At 41.2% G+C, this 19578-nt stretch overlaps 2 protein-coding genes across 3 annotated transcripts; one reads left to right on the forward strand and one right to left on the reverse strand.

Moving 5' to 3' along the window:
• The first annotated feature begins 1672 nt into the window (after positions 1 to 1672).
• LOC116188672 lies at positions 1673 to 4419 on the forward strand. Its single transcript, XM_031518160.1, has 7 exons — positions 1673 to 1846; positions 2146 to 2232; positions 2318 to 2578; positions 3267 to 3428; positions 3533 to 3586; positions 3651 to 3872; positions 3976 to 4419. The coding sequence occupies exons 1-7, from the start codon at positions 1673 to 1675 to the stop codon at positions 4354 to 4356; spliced, it is 1341 nt and encodes a 446-aa protein (XP_031374020.1). The 3' UTR covers positions 4357 to 4419.
• An 11073-nt stretch (positions 4420 to 15492) lies between these two features.
• On the reverse strand, positions 15493 to 19249 carry LOC116188505 (protein EARLY FLOWERING 3-like). Of its 2 annotated transcripts, none has more exons than XM_031517916.1 (5): positions 18987 to 19249; positions 18563 to 18793; positions 17250 to 17800; positions 16930 to 16981; positions 15493 to 16836 (listed from the first exon to the last, which is right to left on the reverse strand). In XM_031517916.1, the coding sequence occupies exons 2-5, from the start codon at positions 18773 to 18775 to the stop codon at positions 15766 to 15768; spliced, it is 1887 nt and encodes a 628-aa protein (XP_031373776.1). In that variant the 5' UTR covers positions 18776 to 18793; positions 18987 to 19249; the 3' UTR covers positions 15493 to 15765. The 2 variants fall into 2 exon arrangements, with proteins under 2 accessions (XP_031373776.1, XP_031373775.1); XM_031517915.1 differs by having other exon boundaries at positions 18931 to 19249.
• Positions 19250 to 19578: the final 329 nt, after the last annotated feature.

Here is a 19578-nt window from a genome sequence, read left to right on the forward strand (position 1 = left end):
TTGTTGTATTCTTTTTTTAATTTTACTTTTCATTTTAGTGTAATTTTGTTATATAAATGGATCACTGTCAAAATTTTGATAAAAAATGAATTTTTATGTGCCTTGCAACTTTAAGTACATAGGTTTAGAACGGATTGTGGTGGCAAATTTCCATGGACGGGTCTACGCATTTAGAAAGATTCTTTTTTTTTTCGGTTACACAAAGATTCATTTTTTAAAATCCAGCACAAAACAGTTAAATATTATTAGGACTTCATGTTCGTCCTTAGAGCACACCAATTCGTTACGTATGGATGGTGAGATTCCATTGATACATAGCTAATTCCAATAGACCTATTGGATGGTCCCATTGGCTGGTCCCATTGGCGTGCATTCAGTTGGAATTGAACCTACAAATTCGCCAATTATGAGTTCGGTGCTTTAACCATTTAGCCATGGATGCTTACCGGGAATCCTCGTACATGGTGAATGACCAAATTCCAATTGAAATGAAATCTTTAGAATAAATCAAGTCAAAATAAGAGGAATCAATGAAAGGATATCGATTCAAATCCTAGATTTTCGAATTGAAAGAGTTTTATCTAATGAATTGATACAAGTAATTATATATAATCTATAAATGAACTATATAACCTGCAGCAACGCGCGGATTCGGGCCCTAGTAAAATAATATGAGAGGTTTCAGAAGTAGACCATACTGACCCCAATTATCCAATAATAAATTGGAACCTGATGGTGGTTTCAATGTACATGCAGGCCACGTCATGTGTCAACATTGGCTAATAAATTATGGGCTTAGGCTTCTTATTAGTGGTCATAGATTAAGCGTATGTCCCTTGCGTCTTGACCTGTTGCTTCTTAAAGATATTTAGGGGTCACTGTACCTCGGTATTGTGTCGTTTCATTTCGTAATTTAAGAGCTTCGACTCGCAGTTCACAGAAAAAAAAAAAGTTTTCTGGGTTAGTAAAACTTTAATCTTATAAGATAAAGTTGTGGTCTATTTTTCCATAACTTTAAGGAAGTGTGGAAGAATAATTTTTTTCTTTTAGTATATTTTGATATTCGAAAATTCAATTGATCTGACTAATTCAGTTTGGGTTGGGTCGGTTACTAAGAGATAAAACTCTCACAATCAAGAATTTTCTCTATTTACAATACTCGAATCCGGACACATCTTAAGAGAAATAGGTGACAAACTGGTTCAACCGATTATTTCATTTAATTACCCCAACTAATTCATGTAATTATCCTTGGAAATCATCATGGTTCAAAACCTTCCGCAGCCAAACTGGGATGGTTTGTCCTTACGAATCCCCCACGGTCGATAAGCATACATGGCCTTCTTTTGACTCGGCAGAGCGGTAAACTGGCCGAGGTAGATGCGAACTGACCCGAACACGACTTATTCCAATCTACATTTATGTAAATTTTTATTTTAATCCCTATCTCTCACAGTTTCAAATTAAAACAATTATTATTAAAAAAACAGAGTGCCATGCAAATGAAAGTTGAATGATTAGAAGATGTGTCATGCACAGTTTGTGCACTGGTAATAGTTCAATCACGGACAATTTACAGAGAAATTGCCCCACATATATACATTAATTCAATCAAAGACATATAATCCTTTACGTTAGAAGTCCCGAAGATGCTAAATATTTTCTGATAAGAATGGAGAGAATCAGATTTTTCGTCGAGGGGATCGGCTTAAAGCTTGTAGTTGTGGTCGGCATTCTCTTCTTGATGATGTTAATAAGTTCACTGATTTCTCAAGCCAAAGTATTGGATGATGAAGAGAAAATTATAGATGATCATCTGAGTAGACATGCTGTGAAAACCGTTCAGGTATATATTAATTTCTTTTTCTTAATGTCTTCTCCGAGTTACGCATTCAACGTTTGATGATGAAAATTAGTTTGTAAATTGGATATATATAGTTCCGAGTAAGCTTCGAACTAGTTCCTGAGCGATAACTTATTTAGCATGGTCCTATCAAGTTATTCCAATGGCACATCGCATCATGTAACTTGTGTATGTACTTTCATCTGGGGTACAGCGGTTTTCCTCGGTCTTTCTATCAATATCTAATAACGTCTCGAGTTTTCATTGCTTCATCTGATCTTATTTGTATAATCTGTTTGCAGAGTGAAGATGGAGATACTATCGACTGCATCGATATCTACAAACAACCTGCTTTCGGTCACCCAGCTTTGAGGAACCACACCATCCAGGTCTTCTGATGTTTCCTTTATGCTAGATACGAGTTCGAGTCATTTGTCTCTATTTACAACATGTCAATTAATCTCTGCTGATCAGATGGCACCAAGTGAAGATCCAAGCGTCGAGACGACATCGACAACAGAGTCACCCAAATCGTCAGCACCTTCCGGCGGCCAACTGTGGTGGAGAAGCGGAAGTTGCCCAAGAGGCACGATACCCGTCCGAAGAAACAAGAGAAAGGATGGAGCCAAGACAACCTCGTTTAGGAAGAAGCCTCCCATGAGCAGTCCACGCCATTCCACAGTACCAGTTGATGATGACAACAAAATCCCCAATCTCCAACAGATCAATCACTCTGTATGCTTACTTCAGGATTTGGCCATATCGATTTCTATGAGTTAAAGGACATCTTTCTTAGTTTCAAAAATAATTGCCAGAACCCGCATTTAATCTGGTCCATCCGGATTCCGATTTAAATGAAACGATGTTTTATTCAGTCGGATACAGGTCGACTAGTCCGGACTTATATCACAGTCAGTCAAGCTGAAGTTAAGTCAAGGCGATCTCATGGAAATACTTAAACAGAACCTATGCTTAGCGGTGTAAATTTTCACGTTATTTTGACTTTTTAGCACGCAACAAGTTTGAGGGTCTTTCTAGCATGATATGAAGTCACGGTAACACGTATTAATATTTTTAATTCAAGTGTGTAGTACTTCAGCTCAAGTGTCTAGTACTTGTTATTAGTATAAGTGTTTATTACTTCAACCGCTTAGTATCTTAATTAGTTCAAATGTCTGGTATTTCGTATAATTCATCGCAAATAGTAAAAGTATTAAACACTTGAACTAATATACCAAGTGTGCCACCGTAACTTGATTTCATATTAGAATTCCGTGAAGTTTGAAAATTATAAACATAACATCTGACTTTTTTTTTTTTTGGTGTGACGTGCAAAAATATTTTATTGACTTCTTTATTGTCTACGGTATTAACTTTTTTTTTTTTTCCTTTTGAATATCTGAATACACGATGTACATGTTAGATGGCAATACTTTTCACAGCGGGGTACAATTACAATGGAGCTAAAGGGGATATCAGAGTGTGGAATCCTTATGTGGAATTCGATGATGAGTGGTCTCTCTCTCAAATTGCTCTCCAGAATGGCCCTTACAATGACTTCGAGAGCGTCGAATCCGGTTGGGCGGTTCGTATACTAGTTTGAAGTGGTCATATCCGTGCATTAACCGATAGATCGAGTCATTGAGTATGTTTATCGCTATTCATGATCGGTCTTGTAACTCTTTTCAGGTGAATCCGGGCCTCTACGGGGATAGGCAGACTCGGTTTTTTGTATACTGGACAGTACGTGGGATTACCGCTTGAACCTGTTTACTCCTATATATATTATAGCCTTGATTAATTGTTTATATGGTCTGAATTTGGTCTTTACGAAACCACGACATGTTTTGTACAGGTTGATGCTTCAAAAACAACGGGCTGCTTCGATCTCACGTGCCCCGGATTTGTGCAAACAAATCACGAGATTGCTCTTGGGGCTGCCATTTACCCGATCTCGACCCCCGACGGCCTTCCGTATCAGATCACCATCTACATCTTCAAGGTACGTAACACGGAACAAATGAAGTCAGCACAATTTAAAAAATAAAATAAATAACGATCTCATGACACATCAACATGAACTGCCTGTCAAAACACAACTTCAACTATGGTGATTTTACTTTTCTTTTCAGGACCTAATCACAAGCAATTTGTGGGTCCAATATGGTGACGGGATCAACATAGGCTACTGGCCGGCGGAACTGTTCACAACCCTGACCCTCACGGTGGAGACCGTACAATGGGGTGGCGAGGTCTATAGCTCGAGGGTCGGGGTAACCCCGCACACAGCGACACAGATGGGCAGTGGGGAGTTCCCGGACTATGTGTGGGACGTGTCTGGGTGGGTCAAGAAAATGAGGATCAGGGACAACTCGCTCATCCTAAAGGTGCCCGAGTGGGCTGGCACCTACACAGATGAGTACCGGTGCTACGATGTGAGGTACGTCACCGACTACGTGGAGGATCCCGAGTTCTACTACGGCGGGCCAGGTAGGGGCCCCCTGTGCCCGTAAGCATACCAGGACCTTTGAGCCGGACCATTAGTCTCCGGAATGGCTGGTGAACGTGATATTACTAGCGCAACATAACTATTTTCTGGATTTAGAATGGATTATAATTACATTTGATTTTGGTAATTATGTGCTTTGTATAAACTCATAATCAAAAGTAGCTCAAGTGCACCCACCGGTGAAAGCCCGAGTCCTAATTAGAGCCCTTACGTCGCCTAATCACTTTCCTGTAGACCAGTACAGCTGATAGTACAGGGCTGAGCGTACCGATGATCGTTGGAGAATCCTAAGATCTATGATACTGGTGGACTAGGAGGGGCTCCTTGCGCCAATGAGCAGACCGGGGGATATCCACGCATCTCTTGATGTGGTTGCTGATCGATGGGGGAGTGTTGCATATCCAAAGATAAATCCTCGAGTTCACATTTCCGAATTGGCTTGCAACTTCACGACCTGCAAGACGGGATATCTCGGTTCTGGCCCAAAATCTCCCTTGAAATGTTTTAAGTTAGATCGTAGGTGTGAGGGAAGTCATATATATGTCTATTGGTCTCAGTAGGTTTTGTAGCCTCCCAGAGGGAAGGGTCCATTGATATCGATATGAATACAAGTAGTCCGGCTCAGGTTGTATGTAGGGCCGGCAATATTTGACACGACACGATAACACGACATGGATACGACACGAAGTTAAACGGGTTCGGGTTGAGATTTTTTGATATTCGATCTAAACGGGTCAACCCGTTTAGACACGGTTAATAAACGTGTCTTAACGGGTTGAACCCGCATAACCCGATTAGACATGATTAAACCTATTTATTTAGACGTGTTTAATCGTGTTACTTAATCGTGTAACCCATTAACCCGTTTATCTAACTGAATTTACCAATATACCCTTCCACTAACCCTAATTTTGAAATTCCTCCTGCCGTGTTTTCATTCTTGCCTTCCCGTTCCTGACTTCCTGTTGTAACCCTAAATTTCTAACCCGTAAGCCCTTCCTCCTTTGGTTCCGCCTCCAAGCCCTCCACGGCTCCACTGTCAGTAGAAGAAATTGAAGAATCCTCCACCGCTCCACCATCCAAGCGTCCACGATCCGCTTCGCCGTTCTGTTTTTCTTGGTTTCACTCAGTTCAGGTACTTCATTTTCCTCAGGAAGGGCATTCTGCCAGAGCAGCAGCCGATTGTGGTGAAGGCCAAGCTCGTGTCCAAGACCCTTGAGAAGAAAATCAAGGAGGCCGGTGGCGCCGTCGTGCTCACCGCTTAGGTGATTTTTGTTAGCAATTTTACCTTTCTCTGTTTACATTGATCTGTGAACTCTGCTAGCCATATGGATCTCTGGAGCTTTCGTTATTGCTGCAAATTTTGCTGCTTTGACTCAATTCCGATGGACTCAATTCCATGCCTCTCTGTGATTCATATCGTGGGTTTGAGCTGAATGGATTTTGCTCATTAGCCGGACTCGCTACTGTCGTAATGTCGAAAAAAGTTAGGACATTTGCACATATGAAATCCGGCTATGATAATAGGAGAAACTCGCAAACATGATTTGATTTAGTACTAAGTAATTAATTCCAAATTGATATATATGAATAACCCGAGGAGCGAATTGTGTTTGCTGTTGGTTCTCGCTGTACTGATCTGGGTAATGTATGTTGGGATGGATGGGTTACATCATTGGTATACAAAAGTTTAATTAACGCTTCACTATCTGGTCATTGAGGATATTCAGTTCCCATATGACCCGTTCCCTTGAAGCAAAATCAGTTGTGCTGCTCCCGGACATCTCTGTTCCACAGCACTTTGCAGTAGAACACTGTTGCCCTAGGATAGCTCGGCCCGCTTGCAGAAATTGGTTCAGAGTTTTTCAGGTTTCGTAATGTGTGGGTCTTTAGTCATTGCTTCTCTATCCATAGTTTAGAGAGCCATTCTCAATCATAGGAACCTTAGTCCCTATTCGTTGAATAGGGGTAAGAATTGTTTTTGGAGTTCGTTGAGAGAGGCTTTGTCATGCCCGAGAAGGAAGAGTTTCTGTTGTCTTTATTTTCCATTTGCAGGATGACTTCTGCTAGAGTTGTAGTGGTTGTCTTCCTTTCGCTTGTTTTAGCTCCGTGCTTTAAGATGATCAGTTCTGGAGATCAGAGGATGGGAAATCATTTCTAGGCTTGTTGTACTTAGTTGGGATGTAAACATTTTAAGATTTATCATTTCTTCTTGTTTCGTTGTCTACTGACTTGGCATATATAATTAGACTGTAGTATGATACCTTTTGTTCTGCCGTGTTTATCTCAAGCGCAGAAATTTCAAGCAGTAATACGTTCAAAGAGATATTTTTTTTTAATTAAAGTAGTTGAGGCAATTAGTTTGAGCAGGATAGTTTGGTGACAGAATGTAGCTTTCGTTGTGGTTGGCCAAAAGTTTATCTCTGAAGAGACTTCATGCGGTTCTCTTTTGTTTTTTTAATAAATGTTTTTCTTCACAGGGAGTATGTAGTTGATCTGGTTGGTGAACCCGGGAATGTGCGTGGTCCAGATTCATCGATCAATGGTTGTTTAATCTCTTTGATTCCCTCACCGTTCCAAGTTTCGTACCTGAAAGAATTCCAGCAGCCCTATGTGGATGATGCATCCTTTCATCAAACTCTGAATGCAGAGATTTCACAAGCTCGTCCGAATGAGCAGCTGGGGTAACTTCATTCATCGTGAGCAGCTGAACAATGCTACCTATTTTGGAAGAATTAATGATATGATGCTATTATAAGTTATTGTGATCTATTTTAAGACTAGACTTACATATCATGATATTTGTACTTCCTAGATTATGATCCATTTCTATGAATGAAATGAGCATGGTTAACTTTTTAGAAATTTCTGTTCGGAATAAACAGGTCGTAATCGTGTTAATGTGTCGAATAAACGGGTCGTGTTTACGTGTCGAATAAACGGGTCGTGTTAACGTGTTCGTATAATCGAGTTGATCGGATAAACGGGTCGTGTTAACGTGTCCGTGTAACCGGACTAATCGAATAAACGGGTCGTGTTAACGTGTCGGGTAACCGGTTATAATCGTGTCGTGTACGAACACGTACCTATTATGACACGTTTCGATAAACAGGTTTAAACGTGTCGTGTCCGGGTTGACACGGATATAAACAGGTCGTGTTCGTGTTTCCAAAACCTGACCCGTTTAATAATCGTGTCGTATACGGGTTTAGATTTTGATGGCACGAACCCGATTAGACACGACACGTATAAACACGACACGATACGAATTGCCAGGCCTAGTTGTAGGTTACGAGAGTCGGGGAAAATCTGAATCACTAGCAGAAAACTGGATCACATAAAAGACTCGGTATCGACTCGCCCAATATATAGGAAGTATAAGATGCTGAGAAAATTAACAGTCACGTTGATAAATTCTAAATCGTCAAGCTCGAATAGTATTACTGTAAATCAATTACATAAATAGGCTAATAGTCTTTAAACAGGAAAAGAAAGTATGCTAATTTACGGGAATCTAGAACATCTTAATGAACGCGACTATCATATCATAATATACAACGACTTGCTATGTACAACAGATACATAATAAAATACCCCGTAATACTTCCCCTCAAATTGGAGCACGAGGATTCCGAATGCCCAACTTACTGAGAAGAAATTGAAAACTATCTCGACCCAGTGCCTTAGTGAAGATGTCTGCAAGCTGGAGTAGGCACGTATGCAGTAGCCGCTACGTGGGACTTAATATGTTCACGAACGAAGTGACAATCTATCTCAAATATGCTTCACCCGCTCGTGAAATACCGAATTTGCTGTAATATGTAAGGCTGTCTGATTATCACAATATAGTCGGGCGGGCTTGGTCATCCGGACCTCCAAGGGAATCAAACAAATTTCGCAACTAGATAAGTTCACTGACTGCAGTTGCCATAGCTCGATATTTTGCTTCCGCTGAAGACGTGAGATTGTGGTCTGCGTCTTTGTCTTCCGGGAGACTGGACAACCACCAAGCATAATAAAATATCCCGTAACCGATCTCCTCGTCAAGGGACAGCTACCCCAATCCAAGTCACAATAAGCTTTGAGTTCAAGAGACCTTAGTTGCAGAAAAATTCCCTGACTGAGAGATTTCTTCAAGTATCGTAAAGCCCTCATGGTTGTGTCCCAATTCTCCTGTTGAGGTTCTTGCATAAACTATGGCAAAGCATGTAAAGAATAGTTAAGCTCCGGTCGCGTGATGGTCGAATAAATGAGACGACAAATTAATCGTCTGTAGCTGGAAGGATCTGCAACTGGTGCGCTAGAGCTGGTGGATGGCCGGTGATTTTGCTCCATTGGGAATTGTGACGCCCCCCACCCAACATGCATTACTTAGTCAAAATATCAAGTACATACTTGCTTTGACTGAGAAATAGGCGCGAATCCATACGAGTAACCTCAATGCTCAGAAAATACTTCAAAAGACCCAAATCCTTAATGCGGAAGTATCGATCTAAATAATTCTTGAAAGAGGCACAGTGAGAAGAACTATTCGCAACCATGATCAAATCATCCACATAGACAAGAACTCCCAAGAAAATAGTGCCTCGAGTATAGGTGAAGAGCGAATGGTCCGCTCCAGATTGGATAAATCCATACTGTCATAATGTATCCGCGAACTTTGCAGACCAATTTCTCGACTCCTATCGAAGACCGTACAGGGAATTCCGCAAGCGACAAACATGGCCAAACTTCTGAGCATAATATACCGGTGGCAACTGCATATACACTTCCTCATTCAAGTCACCGCGGAAGAAGGCGTTATTCACATCCATCTGATGTATCTCCCAACCTCTGGCAATTGCCACTGTCAATAAACATCAAATGGTTACCAATTTAGTTACTGTTGCAAATATCTTATGGTAATCGATCCCCTCCACTTGTATAAAGCCTTTGACCACCAGTCGAGCTTTGTAATGCTCCACGCTCCCATCCATTCGACGCTTCACTTCGTATACTCATTTAAATCCAATTGGACGTTTCCCGGGGTTAGTTTCTCAATAGTCCATGTCTTATTCATCTCCAATGCCCGAATCTCCTCCGCCATTGCTTTTCTCCATCGTGGGTCACGTACAACGTCACGATAAGACTGGGGCTCAGTGTCAAAATCAATGGCTGCTACATAAGCCTTATAACGATCATTAAAACTAGAATAATTAACGAAATGCTCAATTGGATATTGCAGACCTGAGGAAGGAGCACTCGGAGCGGGTGTGCCGGGGGGAGTATAAGTACACTGAGCCGTATGTACAACAAAGTCTCGATGGTCCCATCTCGCAAAATTCTCTCCCCCTGTCGCTCAACTCCCGACGGTCCTGCCATGTCCAAAAATAAAGGGCTGCTACCTTCTGAAATATCCTACTGATCTTCAATATTATTGGAGAAAGGAAACGTGTTTTCACATAAATACACATCCGTGAAATAAATATTTCCCGTGACGAGAGATCATAGAGGCGCCATCCTTTCTTCCCATATGCATATCCAACAAAAACACATCTCCGAGATCTCTCCACGAACTTGTCCTTATTTTGTGGCCGATATTGAGCATAGCATAACGAACCGAAGACTCGCAAATTCGCGTAATCAGAAAACTTCCCTAAGAGAACTTCATGTGGACTTTTGTTCTCTAGCAGCGGTGTCGGTGTGATATTAATCAAATGGACTGTGGTGGACATGCATTCATCCCAAAACTTCGTGGGAAGTGATGCCTGAAACTTGAGGGCTCGAGTTACATTTAATATATGTCTGTGTTTTAGCTCCACACGCCAATTTTGTTGAGGCGTTGCTACACATGACGTTTGATGCACAATTACATTCCTGGAAAAATACGCCTGCAATTCTTCTGACAATAACTTCGTGCCAGTATCACTTCTCACAATCTTAGCCATCCGATCAAATTGATTTTTGATCATAGTGCAGAAATTAACAAGAAATCGTCATGCTTCAGATTTCTCGCGCAAAAAATATAACCATACAGGCCTATCAAAATCATCTACAATGATTAAAAATTAACTGGCTACACAATGCGACTTTATCTGCAGGGTCCTCACAAGTCACAATGTGTTAACTTGAATGGAAAATCAGTTTTATTGGCCCTCAAATGAAATTGGGAGCGCGTCTACTTAGCCCTCAAGCATACATCACACTCCTCATTGCGATGAAGGCCACATCCGGCGTTGGCTTCAATCGCACCCCAATCTTTTGGCGGTCTTCGTGTACAACCATTTGATACACTTTGTTAACATTCGGCAATGGTTCGACACTCAATATATTGGAGCAAACCGTGTCAAACTCGAAAGTGAGCCCCATAAGAAATTGGAACACCTTTTCCGTTTCCCCGTTGAGCTATAATCCGACCATTTGCTCCACAGCTACACCCTGGACTCTCGAGGTAAAATTCCAGCTCATCCCACAAAGTCTTCAATTTGTCGTAATAATCTTGCACGCTTTGCCCTTCTTGTTTAATAACACAAATCTCGGATTTAATTTGATAGATCCGAGTTTGGTTCCCTTGAGAGAACCTCTCCTTGAGGTCGTCCCATAAACATTTCGCATCCACCGCATAAGCTGCAGTCGCTTGAAGATCCTTCTCCAATGTGTTGAAGATCCATGCCAAAACGGTGGCATTGCAGACTTCCCACCTTTCACGCAGCGGGTCATCTTCATCCAGCTTCTCGAGCGACCCATCTATGAAAGGGAGCTTGCTCTTTGCACGTAGTTTAATCAACATTGCTCGTGACCACGTTAAATAGTTGTCAACATTCAAGTGACGAGATCAAAATGCAGCCTGTACCATCCGATGAGGTCAGCCTATACACGGCTAGAACTTCTTGTTTCTTCTTTGAACCGTCCCCATCCTCCACGATCTTCAGGAGCTCGACACCCTTCTTCGGGCTTCCTTCAGAATCACTCACATCTGACATCCTTTACAAAACGATTAATCGTCCCAGAACGAAGACGCTTTGATGCCATGATAAATTCTGAATTGTGAAGCTCGAATAGTATTACTGTAAATCAATTACATAAACAGGCTAATAGCCTTTAAATAGGAAAAGAAAGTATGCTAATCTACGGGAATCTAGTGTATCTTAATGAAGGCAAATATCTATCATATCCTAATATACAACGACTTGCTATGTACAACAGATACAAAATAAAATATCCCGTAATACCCATAGATGGCTACTTCAGTTGCTCGTGTCTATAGAAAACCGGTTGAGAAAAACTTCACTAGTTTAGCTCACTAATATAATTACAGAACTTCAAACATTCGCCCACTAAAATCCTTTTTTTTTTAGTTATAAAAGAACCTAAGGCTTAGTACAATAAAAGAAAAATCACAAATAACTAATAAAGGGACACAAATAGTCCCACTAAGTATTTAACTTGCGATCTCTAGATTAACAGGCAAAACATACGTTACCGCGCTATATCATCTTTTAAGAAAAGAATATAATGCAGTGACACGTGCTCTTATCTAGCAGTGACAATTTTTTTCCTTTTCTTTTAGCGATAATTGCAGCAAAATCTTCACTAGTTGTGAAGCTTCTGCAACTTAGCTAGAGAATCAATTTTAAATTTTTTCTACGAAAAGTAATGGTTGCATGTGGGACTTGTGACATCCTCGAGGTAGACTGGTTAAGCATTAATACTGCGTCTTACCGGTTTGGACGATTTTATGCATATGTAATTAAAGCTGCCAAGTGGACCCCTTAATTAATAATTGACAAAATTGACCTAATTCAAGAAAAAAGATTTAAAAAATCAGAAATTATGACAAAAATAATCAAAAGGCAGTAAATCATATTGGACTTCCTTCCCTTAACAAATTGACCAACTCCCTTTTTTTATTCAGACAAAAATTACAGAGAGTGAGCAGGTCAAAGAAGAAAAATGGTGAAGTGGGAAGTCTTTCTCTCTATTATTGTCCTGATGACTTGCACTTCTCTTGCTAATGGATTAGAGAAGAAGTCCATTTCCATAGAAACGTATAAGGAAATCAACGAGAAACTCAAGCTTCTCAATAGGCCCGCGGTCAACACTATCACGGTACGTATGTAAAATCTAATTGAGTTTACTTGAATTTGTGACACGTGTATCGATAGAAAATGCTGAAATTAAAATTGAGTTGAAATTGTTCATTTAGAATTTTTCTGAAAAAATACTCTCCATGGAAACAAGGGGACCGTTATATTCATATTCATTAGTAAAGTCATTGAAGATATGAAATATAATCAAGGTAACTTTTTATTAGATTTTGCTTCAATTGGAGTTTGCTTCAATTATCAGAAGAAGAATTAGACAAAAAAATTAGGATAAACTTTTGGGAGAGGCAATTTCTCTTCTACTGTTTTTATCCTTTGTTCCTGAAATCGATGAAGTGATTTTGTCCCCAGTTTTATTATATCGTAATTGTCATAAAATTTATTTCTTCATATCTATCTTGAAATATTTGAAAAATCTGATATAATTTTGTGGAAATTCTTTATATCTCAGTTCCTCTCACGATCCTTTTCCGGAAAACTGTTGTTGATTTCTCGGCATAGTTTTCTGTATATTTATCAGCTATTAAGAAGACCAATATTGAGAAAAAAAAAAGGAATATAGCACAGTGAGTCGCGCTCTCGCTTGATAACTAAAATGTTATAAGTTCTATTTCTTGTATTGGGACTATTGTGCGATTTTATTAATTGTTTATAATTTTTATTTTTTTGTACTAAACTCATGGATTTGTCTTGTAATCGGAAAAAAAAACTAATATTTATGGTGCATTTAATTAAGGGAAAAGTGGGTACTAAAAAACTCATGGATTTTTTTGTACTAAATATTTATGGTGCCTTTAATTAAGGGAACATTTTTGTAATTTTCTCTTTTCTTTCATTTTTTAATAAAATCACAATTATAAATGTATTTACTCTTGCATTAATGTATGTATTACAAATTGCTACATAAAATGCAGAGCGAAGACGGGGACATTATAGACTGCGTCGATATCCATAAGCAGCCTGCTTTTGATCATCCCACCCCGAAAAATCACGTCGCCCACGTACAATTACTAGCAAATGTGCTCGTTTTTACAGGTCTTATGATCGTTTATGGTAACTTTACTCTGACGACTTCTCCTGAGATTGATGAATTAGAAGACAATATTCACGTTGAAGATAGCTCGAGACATTTACAAATTTTCTATAATGGACTATGAAACCTTGATTTGATATATTCCAAAATAAATAAAAATAAGCGGGAAAAAAAAGAAAATTAAGAGTGGGCTCTCCATGTCTTGCAGATGAGGCCCACTTACAAATTGTCCGAAGACACCGCCCGGCCCACGAACGAGTCCTCCAAGCCCGTAGTGTCTCAGATGTGGCGGCGGAGCGGAAGCTGCCCGGAGGGGACGATTCCTATACGTCGGATCCGACGACGCGACTTGGTGAGAGCTTCATCCGTCCGTCGATTCGGGATGAAGAATCCTCACTTTTCCCCGCCTCCATCGAATGCGACCACCGTCAATCGTCCAGTCAATCGGACGATCGGCTTTAACAACACCAGATACGAACTCGGTTATCTACCCAATCGCTCGGTCAGCCCTTGTCTGAGACCCATTCTCTTCTCTAATTACAATTCATTCATCCCTCAAACTTTGCTTCCTATCTTGACATATAGATGTACCTATGTAAGGGTTGAAATGAGACAGAATACAAACTTCGGATGGTAAAATTGATATTGTCATAGTATCCTAGGACCAAATCGAATCATTATATATTTCCGAGGACCAATGATAGCAATCAATGTCCGTCTTGCATTTAGTTATGTCATTATGATGCGTCTGTTTGAGGATTACGCATTTTTTCTAACATGTTTTTTTCCATCCAATGACTCTGCCATAGCACGCAATCCTCTATGACATTAGGCCTCAATTACATCGGAGCATCGGCTGACGTCAACATCTGGAGCCCAAGCATCGATCCAGATCTGCACAGCGATTACTCGAGCGGCCCGATATGGCTTCTTGGCGGCCCGGCGATGATTTCAATAGCGTCGAATCTGGATGGATCATAATATATCTCAGTGACTCCTGATATCGACAATGATGAACTCGCTCTTTACATGTTAGCTTCAGTCGATTAACTCCTCTATTTTTACTGTTGACCTATTCATTAACAGGTGCATCCAAGCTTATATGGCGATACTCGTGGTCGATTCTTCATCCACTGGACAGTAAGTCCAGAACTTCATGTGCGCACATTAATTCATACCTTCTGCTCGGCCAGTCGAAATGTTCTAGTATAAGCGATCATAAATAAATATCCATGCATATTTTACAGGATAGTTCATCTTCTTTTCCATTGCCAGGAGGATTCGTATAACTCAACCGGATGCTTCGACTTAACATGTTCCGGATTCATTCAAACCAGCAGAGAGGTGGCAGTTGGTGCCGCTTTCGATAATTGGTCGTCTATGTCGGGCCAGCAATATTACGTCGCCCTTGGGGTCTTATGGTTCGTGAATTCACTTCTTACCTTTTATACGGAGTGATTTACTTGATAGGATCGTACTGATAACCAGGATCCTAAATCTTCAGGACACAAACATGTCCAATTGGTGGCTTCACTGTGGGCCGAACAAGACCGTATCCGCGTACTGGCCCGCAGAGCTCTTCTCCTACCTGAGGCACAGCGCCATTCTGGTCCAGTGGGGCGGCGAGGTCTAAGGCCCGACGGTACAGAAGACACCTCACACAAAGACTGATATGGGCAGCAGGGACTACGCCGAGAGTCTTTACAGGAATGCTGCTTTCATAAACCACGACCGCATCATGGACTGGTCCCGATATATCAAGTATCCTTACTGGGTGGGGACGTATAACTCCGAGCCCTATTGCTACAATGGGTTTAATTACAGAGAAGGGTATATAGGGGAACCCATGTACTTTTCCGGAGGACCAGGCCAGACCACTCTTTGCCCCTGAGAGTCTCTTCAATGTGGAGCTGCTAGCCCGAATGAACATCTAGAGATGATTTTTCATGAATGGGTTCAGAATTGCATATTGTTGCGACAAACATCTGCGAAATGATTAATTTTATACACAGAAAGATAAAAAGGAGTACAGAAGCAAAGGTTGTCTGATCTCATATTCATCTGAAAAGGAACCAAGTTAAGCTGCAACTTAGTAGCATGAACACAGAAACAGGTTGTATTGGTTAGTTACAGGAACACTTCCACCTCTTAGAAGCATTATATCTACAAACATATCACCTCTTTTTGGCCAAAAACATTATCACCTATGACTAACACCAAACCAGAGCAGAATCTCTAGAATCACGGGTATGAAAAACATTTGACGCTGAACTAACAGTCAGGAACAACCGCAGCCTCAAACCGAGTCATACTGTTTTCTCTCTTCCTGGATAAACCTAAATATTCTAGCCACTGATGCAGAGGTGGACCTGGCATTGTGGGGCACGGCTCTTATGACCTGTGTTGGCCGGTTAGCTTCTGCAGTTGCTGGAGACATTAGGAAAAGCGGGAGCTCATCTTTCCCGTCTCCACTCTGAGCATTTCCGATTTCTCTCTCTCTTTCACTGGAGCCAACTGGTTCAGTGCCTTGTACCTCTTTACATGAGCTATGGTTTAGTGATGAGCCGGTTTGAGTTGGCTCGGCTCTACTATTGTGGGGGCTGCTTGCAGTGCTCCCCTGTAAGTCAGACTTTGGTGTGTGAAGTCTTGGAGCAGCTGGAGTGGCCATTGGGACTGGGACACTATTATTATTGCACGAGCTTTGGAATTTTGGCTGGTTGGATTCTTTTCTCAACATCTGACTAGTTTCAATACCAGGAGTCGGTTCAGTTGGACGATTCACCTGTTCAACGGCTGAAATGGAACCAGAACCCGCACCGGTGATTCCAACGCTCACGATGGGCATGCTGTAAGTTGGGAAATAGCTATGTCCTCCATGAGGAATGCCTGGGAAACCCATCCCTTGATGCGCGGGGACCCCATATGCAGGATTTCCAAAGTTGCCCATCATCATAGGAGAGGCCCCATGTGGCGCACAGAAGCCTGTGCTGCCAAAGCCAGGGGCGGAGTAGGGCTTATACACGAGCCCCTCGGTAGGTGACATTACGGGGATAAGCCACTGTTGCTGGCCCATGGGCTGGGGCTGCGGCTGTGCTGCGCCACAAGGGCCCGTGCTAGAAACTAGAGGACCAGACAGAGCACTCTTATTGGAAAAGACGGGGGTCTGACCAACTGCATTTTCAGCAGAACATTCCACCGGGTGGGTCAGCTTCTCAGGCTCGTCTCTGTGTTTCACGGCAGGGGACGGAGACTTGATGTCATTTTCCCCTAATAGTCTTGCTGCAGGCGAGCTTTTTGAAGATGGCTTGCTCAGAGTGGACGCGTCTTCCGTAAGAAGATGAGCGGAACCTGCAATCAGCTGCTGAACCTGTGGAAATTTGGGAGGATAGAATTGAATTCAGAAAGATACAAGGAAGAGATGGTTGTCTGATATAGTGAGGTATGAGAAGATGCTGCTCACCTTTATCAGCCTATGCAACTCGAAGACTTGCACGGCAAATACTCTCTGTTGACTGCAAGCAATAATACCACTCAAATCAAAATAAAAAACTTAACAAATTCACCAGGGTCAATGTGAATTTCAAGAAAAATGGGAACTTCAGAGAACAAACAGCAGAGAGTATAGTTCTTCTATGTTTCTTCAGAATAAGACAATGAAAATAACTTTGAGTAGATAAGAAAGGAGTCAAATTCCAAAGTGATTTAACAATTTCAAGAAAGACAGAATAATGGTCACAACATTGCTACAGCCACAAAAAACAACTGAATAACTACACTTACTTGACAATCGCTCGCCTTGCCTTCCAGAAACGCTTTTGACCTATTATTCCCACAACATCATCGGGAGAGATGTCCATTGCCGAAACTGAATCTAAAATGGAGGCTTCTGACAGATCATCGCTCCTCTCTGTATTTCCAGAGTGCGAGTTCCTTCTGGGTTCAGGAGCATTTGCCAACTCGATCTCCCTCAAAGATTCATTATTTCCACTCTCACGAGGACATTTATCAACACCATTTGATTCTCCATTGATATTGTTGGGTACTGCTGCGTACCTCTCTATGCCAGTGTTTTGAGTTTGGATCCTCATTGCCATGGAGCTTTCGCTCTCCTTAATGTTCCGGGTTCTCTCGTAGCATTCTCGCGACCGAGCAAGTACCGGAACAGTGCAATCGTCTTCATCCCCCGGTTTATTATGCTGCCCAAATTGAGTGAGCGAAGCTTTCGAGTTGGATCTGTCAGACTGAAGACTGTTGAGCTTCTCCGGAAGAAAAGCTGGTTCAGAAAGAGGCATGTAGAGAGGGAAGAAATTTTTCCTGTCTGCAACATTCATCTGGAGAATCCGAAAAAGAACAACCACTTATACAGTGAGAGAGAATTTGAGATGCATTTACCTAAAGAAGGGAGGGGGGGAATGTTTGCATCTCAGTTGAATATCAAGAATATATGATTGACATTCTCCAAAATAAAAAGCAAGCACAACCAAAGGCTGAAACTTTCAATAACTCCAACCGTGAAGATGTACTGAAGGAAGGAGAAATTGCCGATCTGATCCAATTAGGAAAGGACACCAATTACATCCTTTTGACAATGCAAAAACATGTCTGAGATCAATATATGAAAAAAAGCTTGTGTTCACATGGAGGAATATATCCTGTGAAAGACAAGCTGATATATTTTTCCTTGCTTTTTTTTTGAGCCACATGTAGGAATATCTTCTCATTTTACTAAACTGAAGAACCTCATACACAAAAACAATCACCCCGCTCTGGGAGATGAAAGATCTAGCAAATGACACTTAATCAAACAGTCCATCTGTATACGTAGATTATCATTACTTCAGCATGAGAGTTCAAATACCCATTTGATTGCCAAGACACGTAATTTTTGCTAACTTTAAGTATTGCCAAGTGGAAATCAAAGTTCATTTCTTAATTAAGAAAACAGACTACTGGCTAAACTAAGTTCTCACGAGTCACGACATTGGAAAACATCCGAAGTATGCTAATTCATTTATGATCAATCCACACCACCTAAAATAACAACATGCTACGGGAGTAGATGTTGAATCACAGAGGTTGCATAGCTTTAATACCTGACTAGAAGATGACGTTGGGAACGAATTACTTATATTCGGATTACCAGGCAATAACCCGGGGTTGAATCTTTGTGAAGGAATACTGAGCTGCTCATAAAGGGCCATCTTGTTCCGTGGAGGCGCTCTCGGGCCTCCTTTGTCCGCATCATTTACATGTAACCGCGGGAACATTGGTCCCATCAACCTCTCACCATCTTTCCCACGCTTCATAATGCTTGTATTGTATCCCTAATCCAATCACTAACCAATCACCCCCAGATGAAATGGAAACAAGCTAAGCTTAAGATATGAATAAAACCCAACCGACTTAAACGAAGCTAGACGTTTCTGGAAATTCAGGAAATGAATAGTCGAGCTAAAATGACCTGCGCCGACAACATATTCGACAGACCCACAACCTCAAACTCCGAAATCAACTCACAGGAGCTCCAAATTCAAGAGCTGCGCAGTCCTTGATACGACAAAAGATGCACTTCCGCGAGAAATCGATTCCTCACACGGCTGTGGCGGAAAAAGGTAGGAACTTTACTGTAATTGAAACGTCGGGATGGAGACGAATCGATCAGTCAAGAACAAGAAAGGGGGGTGGAGTGGGGTGGGGGCACCTAGGAAAAATTAGGGATTTTGTTTTGTGTTGTTGAGCAGAAGCCAGAACAAGATCATCTCTCTCTCTCTCTCTCTCCCCTTTGGGGGAAAAGGGCAAAAAGTGCAAAAAGTACAGAGGGTATGGGTCCCATTTGGATAGAACTAGAAGCCTTCTCCTCCAAATGGATAACTCATCTGGTGGTGGTGTAGCTTGTCTTTTCGGCCTCTCGATTTCCCTTTTCTTTTTCAAGTTTTTCTTTCTCTCTTTTTTTTTTGCAAAAATAAATAAATTAAATTGTTTGCCACAAATTTTGGATTACGTTTGGATTTAGAGTTGAGTTAAGTTGAGTTTTGGTTTTAATTGGTTTGTAATGATTGTATTGTTGAATTATGAGAAAAAGTGTGAAAAAGTAATAAATAATTGAGAG

This window comes from Punica granatum, chromosome 8, assembly GCF_007655135.1.
Source record: "Punica granatum isolate Tunisia-2019 chromosome 8, ASM765513v2, whole genome shotgun sequence".
Taxonomy (NCBI): domain Eukaryota; kingdom Viridiplantae; phylum Streptophyta; class Magnoliopsida; order Myrtales; family Lythraceae; genus Punica; species Punica granatum.

What these genes read in the sequence shown, in the direction of transcription:
- LOC116188505 (XM_031517915.1), bottom strand. An exon ending in GCAAGGCGAGCGATTGTCAA is followed by an intron (nt 16,982 to 17,249) that starts GTAAGTGTAGTT and finishes TATTGCTTGCAG; the next exon opens with TCAACAGAGAGTATTTGCCG. An exon ending in AGTTGCATAGGCTGATAAAG is followed by an intron (nt 16,837 to 16,929) that starts GTGAGCAGCATC and finishes AAATTTCCACAG; the next exon opens with GTTCAGCAGCTGATTGCAGG.
- LOC116188672 (XM_031518160.1), top strand. Translation starts at nt 1,673, where the DNA reads ATGGAGAGAATCAGATTTTTCGTCGAGGGGATCGGCTTAAAGCTTGTA. An exon ending in TGAGGAACCACACCATCCAG is followed by an intron (nt 2,233 to 2,317) that starts GTCTTCTGATGT and finishes TCTGCTGATCAG; the next exon opens with ATGGCACCAAGTGAAGATCC. An exon ending in ACACGGAACAAATGAAGTCA is followed by an intron (nt 3,873 to 3,975) that starts GCACAATTTAAA and finishes TTTTCTTTTCAG; the next exon opens with GACCTAATCACAAGCAATTT.